The 27,328-nt window shown below is 42.1% G+C and overlaps 1 protein-coding gene across 1 annotated transcript in view; it reads right to left on the minus strand.

Moving 5' to 3' along the window:
* The window catches only part of EXOC4 (exocyst complex component 4), a 762,629-nt gene that overhangs the window by 139,674 nt on the left and 595,627 nt on the right, over window positions 1-27,328 (minus strand). Inside the window, exons 12-13 of the mRNA XM_040471923.1 lie at window positions 19,295-19,431; window positions 5,487-5,642 (exon numbers count right to left, since the gene is read on the minus strand). Coding sequence (XP_040327857.1) covers window positions 5,487-5,642; window positions 19,295-19,431 — 293 coding nt within the window. The remainder of the gene's footprint in view (window positions 1-5,486; window positions 5,643-19,294; window positions 19,432-27,328) is intronic.

A 27,328-nucleotide genomic window follows, 5' to 3' on the forward strand; every position in this document is an offset into this window, starting at 1 on the left:
GCTCCAATTAATCAGTGTCTCAATCATTCTTGACCTCTCTAGATAGAAAAAACAACTCATGAGGCTACTCTTTGCTATTATTACCATGACAATACAATCTAAAGTAAGGGGAAGTATATGGGGCACCTGGGTGGCTCAGTCAGTTGAGCATCCGACTTCGGCTCAGGTCACAATCTCACAGTCCGTGGGTTCAAGCCCTGCATCAGGCTTTGCACTGACAGCTCAAGCCTGGAGACTGCTTCGGATTCTGTCTATCTGTCTTTCTCTGCCCTTCCCCCTACTTGCTCTCTACCTCTCTCAAAAAGAAATAAACGTTAAAAGATTAAAAAAAAAAATAAGAGGAGGAGTAGAGAGCAGGGAGAGGAAATAAAAATGCAAGAGTTTATAATTTACTTCAGATGCTGTGGAAAAATATATTCAGCACAATAAAGGTTTTTGAGAAAAACAGCTCTGTGACTTTGGTATAAACAAGGATTTCTAAATACCTGTCCATCTCTAACAAAGGAGTCGCATCCTGATATATAAAGAACGCCTACAAATCAGTATGGAAAAGACAGACAATGTAATTGAAAATGAGCAACAGATGTGAACATATTACAAAAGAACATATTCAAATGGCCGGTACATACATAAACACATAAAAAAGGTGCTCAACTTCATCAGTCACGAGATAAATGGATATTAAACCACAACAAGAGACCTCTACCAATACAAGAAGGCTAAAATTAAAAAAAAAAAAAAGGAAATATCAAGTATAGATGAGATATGGAGCAACCCGAACTCTCATACACTGCTCTGAGTGTGTAAACTCCCACCACTTTGGGAAACCATTTAACAGTGTGTACTAAAACCAACACATGAATATCCTGTGACGAAGCAACTCTACTCTTAGAACATAGCCAAAAGAAATGTATACATATGGCTACCAAAATACAGGTAGTAGAATATTTATAGGAGCACTATTTGAAATAGTTCCAACCTAGAAATGCCCAGGTGCCTATCAGCAGTAGAGTAAACGAATGCATGCGCGCGCGTGCGCACACACACACACGTAATAAATTAAAAAAAAAAAAACTTGTGTATTCACACAATGTAATACAATACAGACTATAGAGTAATAAGGATCTATACACAACAATATGGAGGAATCTTGCCAACATGATGGGGAACAAATGAAGCCAGCCACACAAGAATATATATCTTCATGATCCCACTTACATAAAATACAAAAAAAGATGAAACTAATCTCTGTGTTTAGAGGTCAGATAAGGGCAACTTTTGGAGATGCAAGTAGTGACCAGCAGGAAGCATGAAAAGGCTGTCGTTGCTACTGCTCTGTTTCTTAATTTGGGTACAGGTTACACAATAAAAAGTATGAAAATATACCAAGGTGTGCTTTTGATATATGTTCCTATATCATATATATTTGGTAAAAAGTAAACTATAGGTAATGTAAACAGAGAGATGGAAACTAAGAAAGCATCACAAGGAAATTCTGGAAATCAAACACACCGTAATAGAAATGAAGAGCATCTTTGGTGGGCTTTTCAGTAGACTGGGTATAACCAAGGAAAGAATCAATGAGCTTGAGGAAATGTCCATAGAAACTTCCAAAATTGAAATCCAAAGAGAAAAAAGAATGAAAAGCCAGAAACGAATATCCAAGAACCGTGGAACATCTAAAAAATGTGCACAATGGGAATATATGCACAATGGGAATACATGAAGAAGAAAGAGGAGAAAAAAAAAAAAAGTAACAGAAGACCTATCTGAAGCAATAGTGACTGAGAATTTCCTAAAACCAATGACAGACATCTAAATACAGATCCAGGAAGCTCAGAGAACATCAAGCAAGATAAACACCAGAAAAAAAAAAAATCTACCCTTAGTCATACAATATTCAAATGGCACAAATTCAAAAACAAAGAATAAAATCTTGAAAGAAGCTTGAGAAAAAACATTACCTACTGAAGAACAAAGATAAAAATTACATTAGACTTCTCTTCAAAAACCATAGAAGCAGAAATAATGAAGTGAAATATTTAAAATGTTAAAAGGAAGAAATCACCAACCTAAAAAATTTGTATCCTGAAAACTTATTTTTCAGAAGCAAAGAAGAGGTGCGCCTGGGTGGCTCAGTCAGTTAAGCGGCCGACTTCGGCTCAGGTCATGATTTCGCGGTCCGTGAGTTCGAGCCCCGCGTCGGGCTCTGTGCTGACAGCTCAGAGCCTGGAGCCTGTTTCAGATTCTGTGTCTCCCTCTCTCTGACCCTCCCCCGTTCATGCTCTGTCTCTCTCTGTCTCAAAAATAAATAAACGTTAAAAAAAAAAAAAAGCAAAGAAGAAATACTTTTTCTGACAAAAACAAATTGAGGGAATCTGTGATCCCCCATCTACTTGCTAGATGGGATTGGTACCCAAATTATGAATCACTAAATGAAGCCCATTTTTAAAAATTGGGGGAATTTGTCACTAGCAGACCTGCCTTACAGAAATGTTAGAAGTTCTTCAGGGGCACCTGGGTGGCTCAGTGGATTAAGCCACCGACTTCAGTTCAGGTCATGATCTCACAGTTCATGGATTCGAGCCCCACGTCAGGCTCTGTGCTGACAATTCAGACCCTGGAGTCTGCTTCGGATTCTGTGTCTCCCTCTCTCTCTGCCCCTCCCCTACTCACAATCTGTCTATCTCAAAAATAAACAAACATTAAAATAAATAAATAAGTTCTTTAGGGAAAAGGAAAATTATTTAGTTCTGAAACTTGGATCTACATTAGGTAAGGAAGAGTACTAGAGAAGGAATAAACGAAGGAAAATAAAACCTTTTATTTCTCTTACTCTTAATCTATCTCTCAGATAACAGTTTGTTCAAAAGAATAATAACAATACATATAGTGATTATTGCTTACGGTAAATGAAATTAATGAATGGCAGCAATGTCATAAGGGATACAAAGGAGGAACAGGGAATACTTTGTTATAAGGTGTTTGCATTACCCATTGAGTGGTAGAGTGTTATTTGAAAGTGGACTTGAATTAGTTATAAATGTATACTACAAACTCTAGGGAAACCACTAGGAAAAAAAAGGTAAAAGAAAAGCATAATTTATATGCTAAGAGAGGGGAAAAAGTAGAATCATATAAAATACTCAATTAAAGTCAGAAAGCAGAAAAGCACGACCCATAAAAGAAAAAAAATCAGTAAGTTGGACTTCTTTAAAATGTAAAACTTCTGTTCTACAAAAGAAGCTGTGAAGAGAATGAAAAGCAAGGCACAGATTAGGAGAAAATCTTTGTAAAACATGTATCAGATAAAAGTGTCCAAAACATGCAAAGAATTCTTAAAACTCAACAATAAGAAAACACCACCCAATTAAAAAATGAGCAGACATCTCAACAAAAATATATATACAAATGTCAAATAAGCATGTGAAAAGAGGCTCAACACCATATGTCATTAGGGAAATATAAATCAACACAATGAGATATCACTTACACCTATTGGAATGTCCCAAGTCCAAAACTTAGCACCAAATGCTAAAGAGGAATTCTCCTTCACTGTTGATATGGGGAATGCAAAATAGTACCACTTTGGAAAACAGTGAAGATTTTTTACAAAAGTAAACACACTCTTAGTGCATGATCTAGCAATCACATTCCATGGTACTTACTCAAATCAATCAAAAACTTACATCCACACAAAAACCTGTACACAAGTGTTTACAGCACCTGTGTTTATAATTGCCAAAACTTGGAGGCAATCAAAATGTCTTTCACCAAGTGAACAGACAAAAAAATCCTATAGTACCTCCATATAATGGAATATTATTCAGGGATTAAAAAGAAAAAAGAGCTATCAAGCCACAAAAGGCATGGAGAAATCTTAACTGCATATTGCTAAGCACAGAAGCGAATCTGGAAAGGCTAGGATTCCAACTATATGATATTCTGGAAAACTATGGAGACAGTAAGAAAAAAATCCGTGGTTGCGAGGGGCTTGGGGGAAAGGAAGGCAGGGATGAACAGGAGGAAACGAGCGGAGTTTTAGGGCAGTGCAAGTATTTTTCTAAAAGATACTATAATGGTGGGTACATTCATTTTATTTGTCAAGACCTGTAGAATATACAACACAGAGCGTAAACCCTAACGCAAGCTACAGACTTCAACTGATAATGTATCAATATTAGCTCATCAAGTGTAACACATGTATCCCACTAACGCAAGATGTTAAAAGTAGAGGCAAGTGAGGGCAGGGGGTGAGGGTACATATGGAACGCCATACTTTCGGCTCAATACTTTTTGTAAACCTAAAACTGCCCTGCCCCCCTCCCCACCAAATAAACCATATTGATGTAAAAAGAAAATTATACATGTAGTTTTCTTTTATCAGTGTAAGTAGCTGACGAGTATTTCTGAGACAGTGTAAATAATGAAGAAGGAAACAAAATAGGAGGACTTTAGGTTACACTACAGGTGAATTGTTGAGTCTCATGATTTTGAGAAGGTTTTAAACGGCAATGAAATTTGCTAATTTTCATAATAAAAGTTTGGGAAAATGGTGGCACTATCATTCATGTCTGAATACAGTCAACTTTGTGAGCAGTAAAAACCTATTTATCTACAGTTGCAACCCACATTCTGAGAAAAAGATGAGCTCACAGTTCTATGGTGAATTAGAAGTAAAATACTGGTCATTACATCCTTCCTTCTTTTTTTAGTCTTTGCCTCTTTAAGGTGCTTTTATTTTCTTTTTACTATTTATTCATTTACCTGGACAGGCAAAAACAGCAAGAAGAAACCTAATTTTAATGTGACAAAGTGTTACCTCAATTTTTTTTTCTACTTGATGCAGCTCCAAAGTGACAGGTGGAAATATTCCACTGTGGCAAGCCAGCCAGGTGAAAATGAGTGGTTTCGTCAAATTAGGCCATATTGTCATGGCTAAGTAAATCATTTATATTGTACAGAGGTATATTTTGAGTGATAAAGTTGAAAGAGAGACCTTACTTTTTTAAAATAAGTAGGAAACAATCAGAGATAACCCAATGTATACGAACAAAATTGAGAAGCCCGTTTCCAGAAAGTTCAACTAAAGAACATGCTGAGAACAATTTGAATATACTCTGTATGGGCAAGAACTTTGCATCGTTAACTGCCCTGCTCCCACAGTACGGCACATAATAAGGTGACTGCAGCTTTGCTGAATAAATACATGCGTTAATGAAAAAATTACATGCTTCCCCCGAGAGGGAAAAATGACCTACAAATTAAAAGATATTTGATTCACATCAAGCCCTTCAAAAATTTTGAGTACAAGAGTCATCTTCACATGGGAAATGGGGTGTGTTAGCACAGAAACAGACTTTACTAAGTTCATTTCGTTCCTGCTTGATATTCAGAATTGCCCACAATTTCACGCAAGAGAGTGTTGGCTAAACAGAGGTTTTTCCTCTCGATGTTTAATACAACTTAGAAAAGAGATCTTTTACCTTATGAAATCTTCTTCCTCTTCTCTCTTTGGCCTCAGCTGTTTGGGTTGAGCCATGTTAACCCAGTTGGGTAGAGATTTCAAGAGTCTGCTGATATCATCGTCCTTTGCCCAAGATGCACTGATGACAAGTTTCTCTTCTGACTGGACAATGCCCCTGAACATAGTCAATGGAAAAGAGACACTTCAGCACATTGCCTGGTACCCAGTTAGCCTTTTTCACCTACCTCTGTTGTGGGGGGGGGGAAAAAAAAAGATACTACAGTCGTCTCTCTTATTAACATAATCCATTATGTGACTTAGAGTCATGACATCCATTAACAGGTCACATTACTGGGAAACTATCTCTGGATTTCATGCGTAGTTTCTTCATTGTTGAGTAATTGTGAAAGGTAATAATAATACTAATTAGTAGCCCTTATCATAATTAATCCCTTAGGGTAAATAAAAATGTAAGGTAGGGTTTGGGGGGAGGATCTTTCAAGAAAAATGTTGAACAAATAACAAGTGGGGCAACCGCTTAATATAAAAGAATATTATTAAGTAACAACATAAATGGTACCAGAAAGGGTCGAAAGTGTTACAAAAGGTTGTTCTCTGACTTCTTGGCTTAAACCACCAATTAGTTCTACTTGAAGGTACTTTTTGAACTATGGACACCCCTCTATTCAAAGTAAATCTACCATCATAGAGAAACCTTCTGCCCCTGATGTCAGACAGAAAAAGTCTTTGATTAATGCTCTCTCCAGTGGGCTTTGACTGGTGACCTAGAGTGACAGGCTTCAAGTCCTTTAATAGGGCCCATGGGTTAGCTATTAACACTGCACTGACCAGAATGTACCTGTAAATTCATCTTAAACGTCCAATTTCAACTTAATTAAAAAGCTTCTCCTTCTGTTCAACATTTCTGTCACTGTACCTAATTTCAACGGTCTAAAAATCGTCAGCAACTCTAGGTGACAGAAAGGACACTTATTTACGAATGGACTGCTAATTAGCTGGCTATCCCCTCTCCAGCTGACCCACACACTGAGAGGTTTCCCTCCAACACAGGCAGGAATTTATGTCGGCGTAAGGATTATACTAGGAGACATTATGCATTCCTAAATATACAACACGTGCATTGTGTGCATGCATGATAAAACCTCCTTTACCAACGTACAATTTGTCAACAAAAGAAGCTGAAACCTAAAAACCTTGACTCATCAGCACCTGACTCAAGGTAATAGGATTTCACGTTGTAGGAAACAATATTCTCGTGGTTCTCTGAAAATAAACTAGAATAAGAGAACCATAGCTGATTTCTAGAATTCTTCTAATGCGCCATAAGCAAAAGTTTTCTCACAGTGACTATGGTCAGTGATACAGAAATTAGACTACAAAACCTTCTTCTGTGTCTCTCAAATTACTCTCAATGGTAGCTTCTATTCTCTTTTTCTCCTTGTTACTTTCTTGCCTCTTTCCTGTGATATTTATGAATTAATCCCACAATCTGACTTATCCACATTCGTGTGTGGGGTGCTGGATCCAACCTTACAGGATGGTCCTATCTCACATTTATGATGCTGTATGCCGGGTGGGCCCTCAGTGTTCTTTGGTGTTCCTTTTACCTGTCTCTGGTCAACTTCCCTTCCCACTCTCTCAATGCCTATTTGTTAAGCCTTTGTCCTTTATCTCCTCATTGCTTATCCCCCACACTCTTCCTATCTGATGTAGAAAGGAGGGCTCCTAATTATATACTTTTCAACATTCCATCTCTATCCCCCACAGAAATGTCTTCAAATCTGTTTCATTCTCATTTACTTCCAGTAATCCCTCTACCTAGGCCCTTAGGGATCCTCCCTACCACCCCTCAAATCCCCCTTTCCCTATATGTCTACTATCTCTCTCATTATATTCCCCGACCCATGTTATTAAAAAAAAGAAGAAGACAACGAAGAAACGAATCAACCTCTTGATCCTGCATTTACTTCTAATGAAGCTCCTTCCTCCCCTTCATAGACACTGTCATCAATGAGTGACATCCATTCAGACAGAGCCTGGCATAGGTCTCGATCTCACAAACTGTGAGATCATGCCCTGAGCCAAAATGAAAAGTCGGGTGCTTAACCAGCTGAGCCACCTAGGCACCCCCAGGGTTGACATTTTAAAATGCTTTTTTAAAAAAAAAAACACAAAACAAAAAAAACCAAAGGAAGAATATTTTGTGAGCTGTGAATATTATACAAAACTTAAACTTCAGCATCTGTATCTAGAAAGAATTTTGCTGGGTGGTTCAATTCCCCTTAGAACTGTAATCCAGGTGAAATTCTGTTCCACAGAGTCAGAACCCAACTCAGTTTTCTGGCATCTAAATCTTTGAGCCCATGGATGCTCAGCGTTTAGGAAATAGTTTGGGTATATAGATGTGAGGTGGTATTGTACACTTCAGGGATCTAGAATTTTTCACCTTAGCACTAGCTGAAATGAAAAAAAAAAATATGTCAGTGAAAGACTACATTAAAAGCACCCCCATTGTTTACTTATATATATTTTTTTAAAGACTGGCTTAATTCAATAATCAATATTATATTACTGGCTTCACTAATATTCATAGATCCTATTTTATTAAAAAAACAGTAATCGAAAAGAACTAAGATGCTTACCTATATACACTGCTCTCAACAATAAATTATTAACTCATATCAGAATGAAGATCAATCCCAAATGCCAAAGCATTCTAATTTGAAATACTGGCATTGATTAGCAACATACAATTACCCCGAAGGGAGTTTTTAATTCAAATGGCAAAGTTTCCATCCTAACCAATTGTGTTTATTAGTTTCTCATCTTGTGATCAGCTGGACTGTGTGGGCTACCACATTCTAGGACATACCCGAATAGCCTCAAAAAAGAAGAGCTACGTTTCCAACAATTATTCCACAAGAGGAGTAGGGTTAATCACCGCTACCAGAACCATAATCTACTAATTAATTCACGGCTCAATGGGCCACAGACAGAGCCATCTGTGCAGCTATCGGTACCCGTTCCCAGGAGGAAGAGGAAAATCAGTGCACCTCTCGGAACAGGTGATAAGGCGGCCGTGAGAAGGGTCCACCCTCTGGACACAGTTGAGCGAATTTCGTTCAGAAAACATCTGCTGGTGTGGACTGGCTCTGATGCGCATAGCTTCCTCTCTGGAACAGTTGGGAAATGCCACGTGGGCCTGGTCCCTGGGCACAGCTGGGATGCTGAGTCTTTCATTAGGTAAACAACCAGGGGCAGGTGGGGCTAATTGGATTCAACTGTTTGGTGACAGCCGGGGCATGATGTTTACTTTCCCAGACTGAATCTTCCAGATACTTCAAAACCCAGGAGCCAAGCTAGACAGATGAGACGCACAGCCTGATGAACCGCGGACAAAGATGGTTCTCATTGAGACGCTGTAGTGGGTTTTCAACTGTGAATGACCGGACCCGTAGCAGGCCGCACTATAACGCGATGTCCGGTGACACAGTGACAATGACGATGAGGGATGCAAAAGTAACAGGTAGTGCTATGCCTCTAATTGAAATAAACACAAACACAACACCCCAAAATCCCTTAAGAGAAGATGGGGCAGAATAAGTAGGAAAAGAGCAGAGAGACATTGGGCTACTTTTCCATCACACTCAACGCTGGTCAGAGAGCCTTATGACGGTCCGGATTTCTACCCAGGAATCACAACTTCAGAAACATCTGGGTACTCTGGCTCAGGGGACACAGAAAGAGTTCAGGAAGACCCGTGGAAAAGGATTTGAAATTTGAGAGTTTACAGCAGGTAACCCTTGGGCATGATTTAATAACAACCTTCAAATAGACAAGTTCTCATATGAAGGGTCATAACTGATATTTTAAAAAACCAAGAAGAAAATAATTGTGTTGTAACGGAAGACCACAAATTAATCTAAAATATGTCTCAACTGTCAGCGTTCAGATTTTTCTTATGACAAGCAACTTTAAATATGAATATCCTGAAGATCTTTATGGAAAGACACCAGGCCAGGCAACTGCCTATTTCAACCCTGAATGCCATCCTATTGCATTTAGAATAAAACCCAAATTCCCTGACCTTGGGATCCTTTGTCAATGGTCCTTAATTCTGGCGCACACTAAAATACTTGGGATGCATTTTAAAAATGTATCAATTACACATTCTGAAGTGGGGCTCAGCATGGACAGCTTTGAGCTCTCACGTGATTCTCATGTGTAGCCAGAAACAACCCAAATGATCTGACCCCTGCACCTGTCCAACCTTACTCACCATTCACTTCTTTCTCCCTCTGTTCCAGTTACGCTAGGCTTAATGCACTTAGGCTGGAAGCCTCTTGCCATTTTTGTACCTGCTCCCTCCTCTGCCTGGAATGCTCTTCCCCATGTTCCTACATGGCTCCTTCTCAACCTTCAGAATTTAGCTCAAACATCAAGGTCCTCGGCAAGGTCTTTCCCTTACCCTTATTTCTGAGAAATGTATTGTGATTGTTACTTGTTTGTATTCTGTGTCCTCCATGTGGGCGTAAAATCCATGAAGGCAGGACCTTGCCTGTTTGAATCACTTCTATACTCTTAGATCCAGAACAATGCTGGCCCCTAAAAGTGCTTCACAAATAACTGTGGAATAAATCAAGCAATGGATGTATGAATGAATGAATGAATGAATGAATGAATACCACACCAAAGGGCAAAACATCAGGGAAATAACAGATGTTATAAAAATACCTTTCTTTTGCCATCTTATTAGTGAATAACAATACAATCAGTGAACTAATTTTATTTTATTTATTTTTTTTAAATTCTTTTTTTAACGTTTATTTATTTTTGAGACAGAGAGAGACAGAGCATGAACAGGGGAGGGGCAGAGAGAGAGGGAGACACAGAATCTGAAACAGGCTCCAGGCTCTGAGTGGTCAGCACAGAGCCCGACGTGGGGCTCGAACTCACAGACGGTGAGATCATGACCTGAGCCGAAGTCGGACGCTTAACCGACCGAGCCACCCAGGCGCCCCAGTGAATTAATTTTAAAGTAAATAACAAAAACACTGGTAGCAATAACTGTCAGCTGACACTTCTTGAGCATTTACTATGAACTAGGCATTCTCCTATACACTTCACATGGATTAACTCTTGTAATCCTAGTAATAATCCCATGTGATGGGCACTGTGATTATTCCCATCCGATAGATGAACTACCAAGGTCTGCTCAGGATCAAGGGTCTGGTGAGGGCAGAACCTGAATTGGGCCGGTGCAAACTGTTCTGGAGCCTGTGCTCCCATTAGCATGTCTCTCTGAACCACTTGAAACATTTCTCAGGTTTCCTGTTTCCTCTTTAACTCCAGGGTCTCTTCTCCGGGCTTTAGAGCCAAACAGACTTGGCTTTTAGCGCACGTACAACCGCCCGCACGCCCTGTGACCTTAGCCGAATCCATTTTCTTACTGGTTAGATGGCGGGAGTCTTGTCTTCAGGACTGTTATGACCGAGGAGACGAGTTAATGCCTGACAGTCCCTTGCACAGTGACGGTGTCCTTTCCTGAGTAGGGTTCCATTCCTGTCCAGGTCGTTATTCCTTTGTAGCAAAGTTACTACAAGAGACTCCTATCTGATCATGGTCGACTGAGTTACCTGGGAGAAATGACAATTGGCTGCTTGTTCTGGAATCTGTGGGCCACCTGCCTGCATGCGCAGCATCTGTACCAGCTGACGTGCACTCGGAAGGCATAGGGAAATCATTCACGTGATCAGTGAACATGTCAGTGGGGCCTATATACAGACATCATGCTAAAAGTTGGAGATAATTATGTGGAAAAAGACATAATAATTTCCTTCTAGATCCTCAGAGTTTAGACCAGTAACAGCCATGAGAATCACTTTTGGGACATTAAAAAAATTTTTTTTAATGTTTGTTATTTATTTTTGAGAGAGAGAGAGAGAGAGAGAGAGAGACAGAGACTGAGCACAAGTGGGGGAGGGGCAGAGGGAGAGGGAGATACAGAATCCGAAGCAGGTTCCAGGCTCTGAGCTGTCAGCACAGAGCCTAATGTGGGGCTCAAACTCACCAACCATGAGATCAGGACCTGAGCCGAAGTCATTTAACCAACTGAGCCACCCAGGCGCCCCAAAATTATTCTCGCCCAGGCCCATCACTCAGGGGGCCCTAGTGTGGGAAATCCAGTATGTGGGCTTTGAAATCTCCCCCAATAAGTCTGATGTGAATCCATAATGCTTCTGAGAGAGAAAGGCATGTAAACCAATAACTGATCAGATAATGCATCATAAAAAATGTTTAAATTGCAATATAATGGGATGCCAGAATAGTCATGCATAATAAATTATAGGAGCAAATAAAAGCTCTCATTTGCTGAGTGCTCTCTATGAACCAGATAGTGTACAGGTTTTCTAAGTGTTCTTTTGTATCTGCTCAATATTTAATACAAATGAATATATCAGTGCTATGTAAGCCAAGGGGGTGAGGGGTATAACACAGTTTCAAGAGGAAAACCTGGAGACAAGCTTGCATGGAGCTCGCAGCGTTCCCTTGGCTCGTCTGAGGTTCAAAGTTAGTTTAGGTTTTCAAAACTGCCTCTTCTTCGGGCTTTAAGCCAGACAGACTTGGCTTTTGGTGCATGCGCTCCCACCCCCGTGCCCCGCGACCTCAGCCGGGTTATGAACGCAGCAAGGCCAAGTTCAACCAAGCTCTCAGTCCGCAGAACCCTGGCCTCTGGCGACACAGGAAACCCTAGGGCTTCAAGACCCACCACGGGCCCCGGTGTCCAGTTTCTATTCAGCACAATGGGGCCACCGAGATCTTAGAACACCACTTTGATCACAGAGAAGGTGTGGTCAGCCTCCTCGCCACGACCTCCGAGAGTATTCCTTCCCTCCATACGGGAAGTTTTCAGAACTCCCCTATTCCGCCCATTCCTACCCAACCACGATGTCCACCTGCTCATTGTGATTTCTCAACGTCTCCCCCACACATCACATCCGCCTATGCTACCCCACTGCTGGCTCAACCTGTTCAGTCTCTAAGAAGCTCCTCCTTCATGCAGCAAACATACCGAGGGCCAATCAGTTGCCGAGCCCCGTGTCAGACCTGGTTTCTGCCATCAGCGATTGCAAGTTCATCGCCACGTCACTCTTTCTTCATGCTCTGGCACGAGTTCTCGGTTTTCTGTAAACCCCGAGGATGGTTATACCTTCTCCTGATGAAAACATGCTCCTGACTTGTGTCAACAGAGCCTCAAAGATTAGAAGATGGTTTATTTGTATTCTCTACCAGGCCCAAACCAATGCAGAAAGGCCCAAAAAAAAAAAAAAAATTTTTTTTTTCTTTTTAATGAACTGACGTTGAACTGGAACAGGCAGAAACTTAAAAAAAACCCATGATTTCCAACCTTTAAATGACTATTTGGGGACACCTAAGCTGCTGGTGGTACCCCAGAATAAAGAATAAGCAGAGGGAGACTGGCACTCGGCTTGGAAATAGCAGACTAATGGACCGACTGCCTGATTGAGAATACGTGCAGTGGAGAATTCACAGCTGAGTTTTCCTCCGAGCCCCAAGGGGTGTGACTAATTAAGGAAAAGACTTCTAGTCCTCATTACCCTTTTAGGAAACCTCTCTTTATCCAAAGCATGTAACATGACATCATTAGACGGTACAGTCTTTCTCTCCAGAGTGAGGTGCTCACAGAAAGGTGAGATGTCTCTGACCTTCCCTCAGATCTCTCAACTCCCAGTGGACGCTCAGGTTCTCATGGTAAACTCAGAAAACAAGCCAGCTCTCAGCAGAGGGCATTGTGAGCTTGTGGATTTGATCATTTCTGTAAAAGACTATCTGCGGAGAAAGAATCAGACTGTGCTGCTTCCCACTTCCCTTCCTCCTTCCCCAATGTTATATCATTTTGGATCATTTGAATTGTATATGGCTTTCTATTTAAGTCAGTCATTTGCTGGCAGCAAAACTAGAACATTTCCTGTTTTTCCTCTCACTGTAATCAGGATTTGGCTGTCCAAATTAGGACTGCCCTAATTACTCCTCAGCAGGTGCCAATCGGGGGGAGGGCAATAAATGGGAAGAGAGGAAGTAAGGACACTTTGCATCTTCAGAGACACACAATAAGAAAACACTTTCTCTCTGGCTTGAAAAACCTGATTAAGCAATAGGCAACAGGCATCATGGGATTATATGTGGTGTGTGTGTGTGTGTGTGTGTGTGTGTGTGTGTGTGTGTGTGTTGTCGTATAACAGCCATATAAATGATTTTCTATTTATTCCCCTTCAAAGATACACAGAATTACTTTTCCCATCCCTGAGATAATTCATCCCAAGCCTACACTTCAGCAATGGTGGTAGATCACTACAGATAATATATATGCGAAGATCTGATCATGGGCACCAATAAGTGGACACCATTCCAGGGAATTTGGCCAGGAGGGACACCACAGTGGGACAGACTCCTGGGGGAATGAATCAAGGTACTCTTGATGACCACAATATATCAGGAGCCAAAAGCAGTAGCTATGTTCCCAGAAGTAGTAGTATAATGGAGACACAGTTGTACTGTTTGGACAACACGGTGACACATGAATGACACAGAAATAGTTCAGTCCCTAGAAGGCCAAGCCACGGCAAACAAACACCTATCCGTGTTCCTGCCTAAGGCCAGTCACTCCGGTTGGGTATTATGTCCTGCTTCTACTCACAAGCCAAAAACCAGAATTTCAGCAATTTGCCCCTTTCTCTCCTCCATCAGGAATTTTCTTCTCTCTTAACAGTACTCATTTGAAGAGTAATTAAACATGCACTGATTTCTTCTATTTCAAATAACACATAAAAAGACAAAAAACCCTTCATGTGCCCTTAACCCTCCAGCCATGTCATTTCTCTGTCCCCCACGGCAGCCAAATCTCACTACAGGGGTTTTACCTACATTTACAAGTTCCCCACTCTCAGTTTCCTAAGCCCACACCCTTCCAGGTTTTGCTCCTACAGGTCCTCAGAAACCACTCTCATGATGATCCCCTATGACCTCCATGCTGTTAAATCTCTCGCTCAGTCACTGCTCTGTTCTAATGCTGATTGAATGCTGATCAACCCCTCCCCCTTCTTTCCTTGGTTTCTGGGACACCCTACTCTGACTTTCCTCCTACTTCACTGGGGGCTGCTTCTCAGTCAACTTTGGTGACTTCTCCTCTCCTTGCAAACTTCTTCAAACCCATAGTCCTCTTCCCTGTCATGTTTGCATTCACTCCCGTCCATGGTTTTAAACACCATTTATAGCTACTATTTATATGTTGATGGCCAGACCTCTTTCCTTTGGAGGCATACATCCAACTGCTTGCTCCCTAGCTCCATGTGGATGCCTAAGAGACACTCCACATGTAAATGTTTTTGTAAACATTTATGTATTTTTGAGAGACAGAGACAGAGCACAAGCGGAGCAGGGGCAGAGAGAGAGAGGACACTGAATAGGAAGCAGGCTCCAGGCTCTGAGCTATCAGCAAAGAGCCCGACACGGGGCTCGAACCCACAGACCATGACACCATGACCTGAGTCGAAGTTGGATGCTTAATCAACTGAGCCACCCAGGCGCCCTGAGACACCCCAAATTGAATTCCTCATCTGCTTGCTCCCACACCTGCAGGGTCCTCTGTCTCAAGAGCCGGCAACTCTGTCTTTTCAAATAAAAAATCCTAGGAGTCATTTTTGACACCTCTCCTTCTCTCACACTATCTAATCAGGCAGGGAATCACGCAGGTTGGCCCTTCCAAATATATTCGGAATTCAACCAGTTCTCACCATCTCTGCTACTACCAACCAGTATGAGACGGTCTTCGTTTCTCACCTGGATTGCCACAGCAGCCGTCACATGGTCTCCCTGCTTCCACCCTTGTGGCCCTACAACCGATTCTCAATACATTTTACAATGTAAGTCAGATCATCCTGGCCCTAGGCACAATTCCTGCAGTGGCTCCCCCTTTCATTCAGAGTTGAACTCAGTACCCCTACCATGGCCGACAAGGCCCTCCATGGTCTGTCCCCTGTTCTCTTTTGGACGTCCTTCTTTTTTTTTTCTTAACCTTTTTTTAAATGTTTTATTTATTTTTAAGACAGAGAGAGACAGAGCATGAGTGGGGATGGGGCAGAGAGAGAGGGAGACACAGAATCCGAAGCAGGCTCTGGGCTCTGAGCTGTCAGCACAGAGCCCGGCGCAGGGCTCGAACTCACGAACTGGGAGATCATGACCTGAGCCGAAGTCGGACGCTCAACTGACTGAGCCACCCAGGTGCCCCACGGATGTCCTTCTAATACACTCCAATCACACTGGTCTCCCTGCTGAGGCCCTGGGAACGTGTCATGCAGAGTCCTGCCTCAGGGCCTTAGCCTTCTGCCAGGGCACTCTTTCCAGATACTTTATCTCCCTGCCAAAATTCTTTTGGGCCTCTTCTCAAACTTAAGTTGAGCGGGCCCTCTGGGGCACCCTATTTAAAATTACAGGCTCCTTCTCCTATACTCTCGAATCTATTCACCCTATTCCATTTTCCCCCGAAGGTACTTACTGTTTTAAAATTCTTTGTGTTTATGCATTATATTTATTGTGTATCTCCTCTCTTCTGTCTCCAACAGAATGTAAACCCCATGAAAGCAGCATTTTATCTTTAAGTTCATTGCTGTATCTACAAAGTCTTGTAGAAGTACTCAATAAACATTTGTCGAATGCATGAAATCCTAGAAACCAACATATTATTTTAAGGATTGAGTAACCAACTGTGTCAAGTTACTGAAATTCAAGAATATTCTGACAGGTTTAAGAAATTTAGGCAAGGACCTTGGGGCACAGAAATAATTCAGAGCAGAGAATCACAGAAGCCTTCCTGATAATCTTAGAGGTATCCTGGCAGACAGTGAAAAACGCCTGAGAGCAAACGCCCTGATGTTCCTAAAAGAAAAGAATGTAAATGACAGAAATTGGCTGAGTTTGGAGTTACAGGTAAAATTCTCGAACAGGTTATTGAACATGGCTTGTGAACAATTAGGAAGTGGTCCTCACGAGGAGCCAAGAAGGGCTCACAATGCACAAGTCACGCCAACTTTGTTCCTCTCCTGAGTAACTCCTTGACTTGAAGGAAGAAATGGTCAATTTGGCTCAAGGTCAAGAGACCTTGTTTCCAAGGGTAATTTGTAAGCTGTCCAAGACGAGAGTTCTTAACAAAGATTCAGCAGGGTAGGGCCCATTGGTCCTGAAAGTGAAAGGGACCCCTTGGGAGGGTTCCTGAACAAATACCTAGTACTGTCCTTTGCAGACTTGTACGTGCCCATCTGGGGAGACCTGAGCGGGGAGGTAGATGCATTATAAGGATTAGGACTCGAAAGACACCAGCAAGAAATCTAACAAGTCTCTCATAGAGCAGATAATAAAATACAGGAGGTACCGTCATGGATGGTGATAAAAGTAATCTTTGTCATCATCAGAGTCTCGGCTAATCATTTTGGGGGAAGCTTACTATTTTGCTGAAAATAGGTCTAGAAGACTAACATTTTCAAGACAACCCTACGAGGGAAGAACTATTATTATCCCCTCCTTTTTTTTTCTTTGCAGATGAGAAAAGTAAGGCACAGAGAAGCTGAAATGGTTCAAGGTCATATAACTAACAGGTGAAAAACTTGGCATTCAAATGTAGGTTTCAGACCCTGCTCTTGAGGTACAGTCTGGGTTCACAGTTAAAAAAAACACATGAACTCCTGAAGCACTGAGTAACATATACATGGGAATCTCAAAGGAAGTCTCAAGAGGTGCGCCCTGAATTCTCAACTTAGCCCCGTCCTGTTGAACACTGTTTTTTTTTTCCAAATGACATAATAAGAAACTGAAAGATTGCTTATCAAGAATGGTACGGAATGTGGGGAAAAGCTAAGATTTTCTGATGACAGAATGAGGATTCAAAAATATCTCAAAAGACTGAAGCGTTGAGCTAAAAATAACATTAAATTTAATGGGTAAATGTGAGATCTTGAATTCAAGTTAAAAAAAATTCTCTACAAATACAGCATAGGAAAGACAAGGCTAATTTCCCCGAGTACTTCTCCCTGCATTCTCCACCCTCTACAGCCAACCAGCGGCCACAAGGCTACAAATTTACCTCCTAGTGTCTCCTGATCTGTCCCTCTCCCTCCACCTCCACACTCTTGCCTTTTCAGTCCATCTTACACAAAGCTCAGAAAAATCTTCCTGACGCACAGGTCTGTGCTTGGTACTCCCCATTCACTCCCCTTCAGTGGTTCCCCACTACCTAAAAGTTTTTACAAGGCCACGTTCCCTCAGCCTGGCATTTAAGATCCTCCATTTTGGCTCAGTCTTCCTTTCCAAAAACCCAAACATTCATCCTTTGTGGTTTCTTTTCCTTCTCTTCCCACCTCCTTGAAATTGCTCTGGTTCCTTCCTTCCTTCAGCAACTTTAGTCCAAATCCTGTCTAACTCCTTCTCACTCTTCACAAGGCCTACTTCATACCCTTCATCGAGCTGCTCCTGTCCCCAGGTCATTTCTTCCTCCTACAGCGTGTCCACCTATCTTACCATATTTTCTGCCACAAATTAATGTTGTGGACATTCATGCCTTGGTCTCCAATTTGCCTTGCTATCTTCTACCAAGATGGCAAACTCAGTAAAGTTATAACCGGAGACTGATTGACTGACTTCATCCCTGCACACTCAGCTGTCTTGGATCTGGTAAAGGCTCCAGAAATCTCTGACCAGTGCAATGACAGGACGTAATAAGAAGCACTGTGTCCAGCTTTGGGTCCCCCACAAGGAAGGTAATGGCTTTGCTGAAAGCCATTACGTAATGAAAGCCATTATGTCGGTGTTTCCACTGTGTCCCTCAACGTCCTTCTTTATTGTGTCTGCCTCCCTCCATCCCATGTCTTTCTGAGACACAGCACACATCTCACCTGGGAAGTCTTTCCTCAAGCCAGTCCCCTCTTCTCTGTTTTTCTCTCTCACATTTCATTCCTTCTGCTCTTACGTCCTGTACTGTGCAGGTAGTACTTGATTATGTACTGCACTTTCATATCTATCCTTAATTATACATCACATAAAATTTAGTATTTTATTATACATTCTTTTCTTCCCTAATTGTTTCAGGTCTTGTCAACCAGACCATAATTTGTTCCTATTATTAGCTTGTTACCACAAGCGCTATGATCTTTTCCATGAGATTTCTGAACCCAGAGAAAAGAAGTCAGAGAGGAGGCCGAGGGATTTCAAGTTCCTAACAATGGTTCTTCATTTCTGCTGATGCTGGAAGCAGGTGTAACTATCTTTTCATGACAGTGGGAAGGCTACAGATCAGGCATCAGGAGAAACACATTTTAAGAACTAGGGAGAAATCACATTCTGGATTATAAACGATGCTGAAAGCTTGAAACTGCTTTACTTTAAAGATCTTTTAGGATCACAAGATCTAAATGCGATCTGGCATTTCCCTGAAGAAGACAATCTTACAGTTCTAGCTTTTCCTGAAAATCCAGGTTGACACCTTGTCCATGCCACTCAATGGCAGTCCCAAGTGGTGCTGCCCCTTGGTCGCTCTCATTCCCTCTGTCGGTATGATGACATGTGCATCTAGGAGACTATTTCTGCGACACGTGCTCCCGTCAGGCCCCTTGACAAACGCAAAAACCGGTCCTTTTCTATCACGGTGGAAAAGTGAGGCTCCGAAAGCAGCCTCAACAAGCATAACAAGGGTCAGGGTCTGACGTGACTCTCCTTGGCTCCCACCCTGAGCTCTACCTGCAGGCCGCAGCGCAGGTGTCCTTGTACTCCTGGAGCTTCACGCACACCATGTTGAGGAACTGATCCGAGTACGCACTCAGGTCGTGCATCAGGTTCATGAGGTCTTGCACTGTCTTCTCCACGATGATTGTGCTCTGCGAGAGGACACAGAAATTCATGAGTTTTCGTTTTGTTTTGATGTCATGTGAAGGACAAGGAAAGACCACTGAAAGGAGGCAATCATTTACGACTTGAGCCTTCCTGGAAGGATGCGACCCTCATGGTAAGTATCGACTGCAAACAACCAAATACGTATCTTACATAGTGCCGGTTTCCCAAACCCCTGAGAAAGTACGTTCTGTGGAAGGACACCGGACAGGGATTTACAGATTGGTTTCAAAGGCTTCTTGGCATCCACAAGCTATGGCTATGGCTTTCAAGCCCCTGGATTATCTCCTCCAGGGCTCTACTTTGAGATTAGGGACCTATGAAACGCAACACAGAGAAAATGTCCTCCGTGATTTGTTTTAAAAGTTCCCAAATCTCAGTCTCTTAAGAACAACAACATTTGTATTGTGCCTTCTGGGCTTGTGCGGTGTTTTCACATACACAGCATACGTTACCTCATTTGAGACTCACATTAATCATGGGAATCATGACCATTTATTGGGTCCTTACAAGTGGGAAGTCCAGTGCTAGGCACCCTACATACTTTAGCTCACTTAATCCTCTCCACGTACCTATCTATCAGGCGAGCCCCACGATCATCCACAGTTTAAAGATGAAGAAACAGGCTTAGAAAAGGTAGCGAACAAAGCACGGGCTGCGGGCTTTGCTCTTTTAACTATACCATTCTGCCTGAGAGCTGGCCCGGAGTTCCGCTGCCTGTGGCCCAACCATTTTCTTGTTGGATCAGATATTTCCTATTGTTGTTGCTGCTGCAGAAGCAGAGTCCAAACAGACTCAGACATTATTTCAAAAATGGAATTAAAGAAATATCCCAGGGAAACAAATAATAAAGCCACCTTACAGCTAAAGACGGACGGTACTGTGCAGTAAATCAGTGTTCTGAGAAGAGGCACATTCAATCAACCCTAAACCTCGGATTAAGAAAAGACTGAGTTGTTTAAACCATTAGTTCATGCCTCTTTCAAAAGGAGCAGAATAACGCTGGAGTAAATACTAATCACATGCTTAGCATCTTGGAATCCTTTGGTCGATAACTGGTTTGTTGAAGATGTATTTATTTACATAGAATTACATAAGCTTATGGTTAGATTCAGGCCATAAAAATAAACATTAAAAAAAATTTTTTTTTCTACTCTGATAGTGACCTGTGAAAAAAATCAAAGGCATTTTACTCTGGGTAAAGGCAGACTATGGGGTTCAGGGTCCGGGTTAATTTTTTTTCTTCTAAAAATTAAAAGAATGGATAAAAGTGTACAGCTCTTTTCAATACAATGGAGGATCAGCTTGAGTTACGAGTTCATATGTGCATACTTATTCCAGATAAGTAGAGGTTTTCTTTTCTTCTGGTCCTCTCCCCCCCCGCACCAATCCCCCCCCCCAAGTAAAATAATCAGAAGGTGAAAAGGAAGGAACAGTTATATTCTGGAAGGCAAACCTCATAGGAAACCAAATTACAGTCTCTATAGAATCCCCACAAGTTCAACTTCCTTTTCAGTATTGATTTTAAGATTAAAGCACTGCGGCTTCACCCTGATCCATAATCCCGTTCTCCTGTATTTGTGTGTGAGTGACAGGAATTGATTCTGCTTAGCTACACGTCCCCACGCTGCTCAGAAGAATCTAAAATCCTCATCCTGATTCAGAACACAGGGTATCCTACAACACGCGGAGGGCAATTAATAAAGGGGAGCGGAGTTCAGCCCTCCTAACAAAGCCCGCTGAAAATGTGAAACACCGTAGGGAAGAGGGGCACTGGGGGATTGCTCAGCTTTACTGAGAGAAAGGGCTTGGTTCTATTTCCAATTAAGCTATTGATAATTAACTCGGGGCAGGTTTGGGGAGCGTATTCCTTTCATATGACTCAATTTCGTCTTCTTTCAATGTTTATTTATTTTTGGGACAGAGAGAGACAGAGCATGAACGGGCGAGGGGCAGAGAGAGAGGGAGACACAGAATCGGAAACAGGCTCCGGGCTCCGAGCCATCAGCCCAGAGCCCGACGCGGGGCTCGAACTCACGGACCGCGAGATCGTGACCTGGCTGAAGCCGGACGCTTAACCGACTGCGCCACCCAGGCGCCCCTCAATTTCGTCTTCTAATAACCAAGGATAATTTGGTGGCTCTTCTACTGGCCTCCATCACGCCGGTATTCAATTGGTGCATGGTGCTTTTACACAGCGGAAGAGATGTAGAATTGTTTTTAGGTCAGCTCGGGCGTGTTTGGTCTTCCTGATTAGAACACCAGCTTCTCGAAAGCAAGACTGGCTTTCTTCATTTCCCTTTGTCCATCTCCCATCCTTCCCCTCCCCCACGTGTTTACAATTTCTCAGGACCTTCAGGAAAATGCTACTAATAAAAGAAACAGTACTGGTAATGTTAGCACATGTAAATAAACCTTTCCGAATGGCACAAAGAGATGCCAGACGTCGGCTTCCTTGTGTTCTGCAATCTTGTCGTGTGGGCTCGGTGTGGTCTTTGTTCGTGCGATGGTCGGAGGGGAAGGGGAAAATGTAAGCACGTGGGAACGTCCCCCCCCCCGGAGACAGAGGTTTTGGGGTGAATAGGAAGTACCTACAGGGAATGACTGGAATGCCACAGTTTAATTCTAATGATTGTGCTCGACAAAGAGCCTATGTTATGCTGTATGATTACATACAATTTTCCAGCTATTTGCTTGGTTTACCTTGTCATGGTAGCACTCTGGATAATCAATCACCACGTTCTTTTCAAGGCAAATGACACTGTAGTTTGCCAAATGATGGGTACATTTTACAGGGGAAAAAAGTTCCCATTTTTCAAGAATTTATCACATTTTCTAAATCAGGGGCTCTGACAGATAAATGTTGAAAATATCAAATTTTTAACAAGGTCAGTTATGTTTTTATTTATTTGATTTCTTTGGCATTTCAAATGATGTATTGACTTGTTATTAATTCTGGGATTTGCCAATGTTGAATATAATGACTTTATAATAAGTAAAACCCTGATTATATTCATTATAATTTCTACTAAACATATCACAAATGATTGATATTTGTTTAGAAACAACTCAATTCTCATTTCTTGCAACTTATTACCAGGTAATAAAGTCTGGGCATGATGTGAAAAATGAGAAAAGGAAAAAAAAAAATCCCGAGATAGCAGACGCAATTAAAAAAAAAAACAAAAAACAGTGCTATGAGAAATAACTAAAGTTTCTCACAGGGATACACCAGCAGGCTAAAATAACAACAGGGTATATAAGGACCAGCTCTTGAGTTCTGCGCTTTGAAAAACTTGAATGAATGAATGATGATGATTGGACCTTTAAGACCTTGTCCATAGTTCGTCAAAATGGGGTTCTGCAGCATGATGCCAATATTAATATTACAGAAAACTGACTCTAAGTTCAAGTAATTGAAAATGCTAAGTTAAAGAGAACGGACGGAAGTGGTTTCTTCATTGGAGGGAGGACTCTGGAAACTTTTACTATGCTAATTTCATTGTGAATCTTAAACAGGCAAATGTGTGTGGTATTCAATCTTCCCCTAATTATTTAAGTAAAGAAAACATTTTTTTCTTTTCTTTTCTTTTCTTTTCGTGTGTGTGTGTGTGTGTGTGTGTGTGTGAGAGAGAGAGAGAGAGAGAGAGACAGAGAGAGAGAGACAGAGAGCACGAGTTGGGAAGGGACAGAGACCGAGGGAGACAGAAGCTGAAGCAGGCTCCCGGCTGTCAGTCAGCACTGAGCTTAATGCAGGGCTCGAACTCACAAACTGTGAGATCATGACCCGAGCCAAAGTCGGATGCTTAAACAGACTGAGCCACTCAGATGCCCCAAGAAAACATTTTTCACGGCACAGCACAGACCTTTTCACATCTTCTGGAACAGTGTTTCTGGAACAAGGTTTCGCAATGACTCTTCCTCATTCTCTGATTATACTAATGAGGACACTATGCCCAGTGACATGCTTGAGGACCCATAAAAAGTCCAGCTAGAAAAAGGGTGAGAACCTGAGCTTCCTTCTCAGTCCGTGTTCTTTCCCACACCCCCAACCTTTGAAACTCTGGCCCCTACCCACCTTTCTAACCTTCTCTCCAGCTCCACTGAGCATGCTAACCCTGTGCTCTGACCACATTTACCTACTAGTTACTCCTTGACTGCACCAGGCTACTTCCCGCCTCTGTGCCTTTGGCTTCCTGTCTCTGTGCCTGGAATGCCTTCCTAGCTCATGTCTGTCATCCTTGAGAAGTCAGCTCAAGTCTACCTGCTCTCATTTAAATGCCCCTCCTCTGTGCTACCAGAACACCCGGGGCACAGCTTAGCCCAAGCCCTAAGAGAGGATGGTACCCACTGGTTCACTTGACTATCTCTTCCCCTAGACTATAAATTCCTTTGATCATGACTATACCTTCATATCTTCTATCACCTCGTAGCAAAATATCTGGCATACTGTAGGTGTCCCATAAATGTTTCTTAATTAATGAAAATGCAGAGTACATTCAGAATATGATGAAAAGACAGATTTATAGTAAACTGATAATGAAAAACAGACAGCCAAAAGCATGCTGTGTAAGGTGGAATCAAACCACAGCCTCTTTATTACTATATTACTGTATCTTAATTCCCATGGTTCTAAAGACTGAATATTTATTGTGACTAAAGATTTTAGATTGCTCGAAGAAACATTCCTAATTTCACTCGACTGTGTCATTTTCTGTAATGGCAACCCAGGATATATACAACTAAATGTGCTAATTTTAAAGTTTTAAGAAATATAAATAAATTCACAATTCAGGAAAAACAAAACCAAAACACTTCAGTGTGTGGAGAATGAAATCTCTGTATGGGTGGTTTTAGCTCTTGGAGCAGGGATGGTTCAGAAATGCTACATAAAACCTAAGGTTCTTGAAAATTGCTGTAGGAAGAATTTGAGAGAAACAGTGGGAATTCATCTACTGCTTCAGACACCCCCCACTACCACACACACACACACACACACACACACACACACACCAGCAATTGTAGAGGGGGGTGCTTCACAAATGTTTGATGATGACAATAATGTTTCTGTTTATTGGCACATTTCAACTACGAGTCAGTAAAGCTTGTCCTACCATATTGTCCTTCCAATTATTATCAGCTCCAACTTATAGCTGGCTATAAACAATTATAACTATAGTAATGACAGTAATGATGGAAGTCATTTTTTAATCTATATTTTGACTTGTGTGATGTTTAGAATGTTCTGCATGGTTTGCTCCTTTAATAAGCTATACGGTAAAAGTCTATGCATCCAGGGAGCTGGTACCTGAGAAAATGCCACTTCTATTCTCTTCCAAATTATTCTCTACCACACAAGCTCAGGGATCTGTTAAAAAGTTTTGTCTCGGGGCGCCTGGGTGGCGCACTCGGTTAAGCGTCCGACTTCAGCCAGGTCACGATCTCGCGGTCCGGGAGTTCGAGCCCCGCGTCAGGCTCTGGGCTGATGGCTCAGAGCCTGGAGCCTGTTTCCGATTCTGTGTCTCCCTCTCTCTCCGCCCCTCCCCCATTCATGCTCTGTCTCTCTCTGTCCCAAAAATAAATAAACGTTGAAAAAAAAAAAAAAGTTTTGTCTCCTATAGAAATGAGGAGTCTTACATCCATCAAAAGACAGGATCACACGGATTCAGAGCAGGTTTACTTATAATAGCGAAAAAAAAAAAAAGGAGTGGTTGTCGTGTGCATCAGTAGTTGAATGGGGACATACAGCGTGACACACGCACGCAACAGAATACTACAGAGCAACGGAAAAGGACGAGCCACCACTGCCTGTGACAGCGTGGATGGATCTCACGGCACACCCGTGTGCTAAGTGAAAGCATCCACACACAAAGGAAGACTGCATGAATGTTATTACTGTAGTTCAGAAACAAGCAAAAGTAATCTCTGGTGATAGAAGTCAGAATAGAGGCTGCCCTTGGAGGGAGTGGATCCTGACTGAGAAGGTGACGAACGTCCAGGTGCTGGAAATATCTTGATGGGGTAGCTGTTCCATGAATAAACACATGTATAAAAACTTCTCACACTAAAGATTTGTGCACTTTACAGTTTGTACGTTTAATGTCAAAAGAAAACATTTAAAGTGATATCTGATTCTAGCTCTCACCAACTTGAAGCTCTTTAATGTGCCAGGACCCACATTCTTCAGATAATCTGCAAGGTCTGTCTACTCCTCCAGCCGCACTGGCTACATGTCCCCTTGCCTCTTTGAGAGCCAGCTCTGTGGGGCTTCTTGGCTTCTTCATTCCCATTTCAGGGCCCTGAACCTGCCTGCAAAGTTCAGTCCCCTGTCTTCCCTTCTTAGAATACTTTTCCTTATCTTTCAGATCTCAGCTAAAACCTCCTTTCTGTAGAAAAACTCTCCAATCCCCATTAGAACGTCCCTCCCCACCCCCCTTTGGTTCTATTTCTCTGGAGAACTCAGATGAATAAACCTTTGCTAGGGGAAAGGGAGACACTGACTGGGAGTGACTCCCAGGTGGTGATTGTGGACATGCGTGTTGGAACTCAATGTTATGTATTTATTTGTAAAATTTTTTTAATGTTTACCTTTTTTTGAGATAGAAAGTGAGAGACACAGAGTGCGAGCAGGGGAGGGACAGCGAGAGGGGGAGACACGGAGTCTGAAGGAGGCTCCAGGCTGTGTGCTGTCAGCACAGAGCCCGACACGGCGCTCGAACCCATGAACTGAACCATGAGATCATGCCCTGAGCCGAAGTCAGATGCTTTAACTGACTGAGCCACCCAGGTACCCCAAGTCTCAATTTTAAACAACTGTGTCCAACCACTATGCAAATGAATAGGTACTCCTTCAACAACTTGTCTGAGAGGGTGTAAGTATCCTATTATAGTGGTTTTCACTTACGGTGTATTTTTAAAATGTGAGGATGTAGCAACATTGCTGGAAATAACTACTATAGACCATCAGATGACAGCTGTTGGGAAGGGCCTGAAACTGGGGATAGGGCAGGGAACTTAATTAATTAAAGATATACATGTTTATTATTATACATGTTTATCCAGTAAATATTTTCTCTGGGCTAAACACAAGGCTAAATGCAGGAGATAAAAAGCCAGATGAAACAAAGTTCTCGCCCTCCAGCGGTCTTAGATATTAGGAGGAGGAGACAAGTTCACAAATAAAAACAGAAAGTCTCTGTGAATATTGCACAGCAGAGGCACAGAAAAGGAAAGTTAACTGGGCTGGGGTGGGGGTGGGGAGTGGTGAGAAAGATGAAGTTATAAGTGAATTGATTTCCAAAAGATAGCGACTTACAGATTGACAAAAATGGAGAAAAAAGTACTTCAGGTAGACAGGGCAGCATGAACGGGAAGCAGCGTGGGACTGAGAGACCTGCAGATTGTTCTTCATGGCTGCGGTGAAGGGTGTGTGTGTGTGTGTGTGTGTGTGTGTGTGTGTGTGTGTGTATAGATCAGGAAAGCTGTGTGAGGAAGTCAGAGCCAGATGCTGGAGGTCCTTGTATAACATATATGCTTACCACCTAAATATTTTGAATATCCCTTTTACCCTCTCCAGCAAGAAAGTACAAGTTAATCCTGTCTGATGTCACTAATCATTAGATGATCCACTCCAAGTGGAGGAAGATAATTTCGAAAGGTTCTACTCTTGAGAAAAGACAAACTTCTACAACCAACAGGGAAATTCATTCTGAAGCTCTGTTTGGCAGGCTGAAGAGAAGTGTAGTTTATAAATAGGCTTAAACATGGGGCGCCTGGGTGGCGCACTCGGTTAAGCGTCTGACTTCAGCCAGGTCACCATCTCGCGGTCCGTGAGTTCGAGCCCCGTGTCGGGCTCTGGGCTGATGGCTCAGAGCCTGGAGCCTG

The sequence above is a fragment of the Herpailurus yagouaroundi genome, unplaced genomic scaffold (assembly GCF_014898765.1).
Source record: "Herpailurus yagouaroundi ecotype Mexico unplaced genomic scaffold, PumYag 100, whole genome shotgun sequence".
In the NCBI taxonomy this organism is placed as follows: domain Eukaryota; kingdom Metazoa; phylum Chordata; class Mammalia; order Carnivora; family Felidae; genus Herpailurus; species Herpailurus yagouaroundi.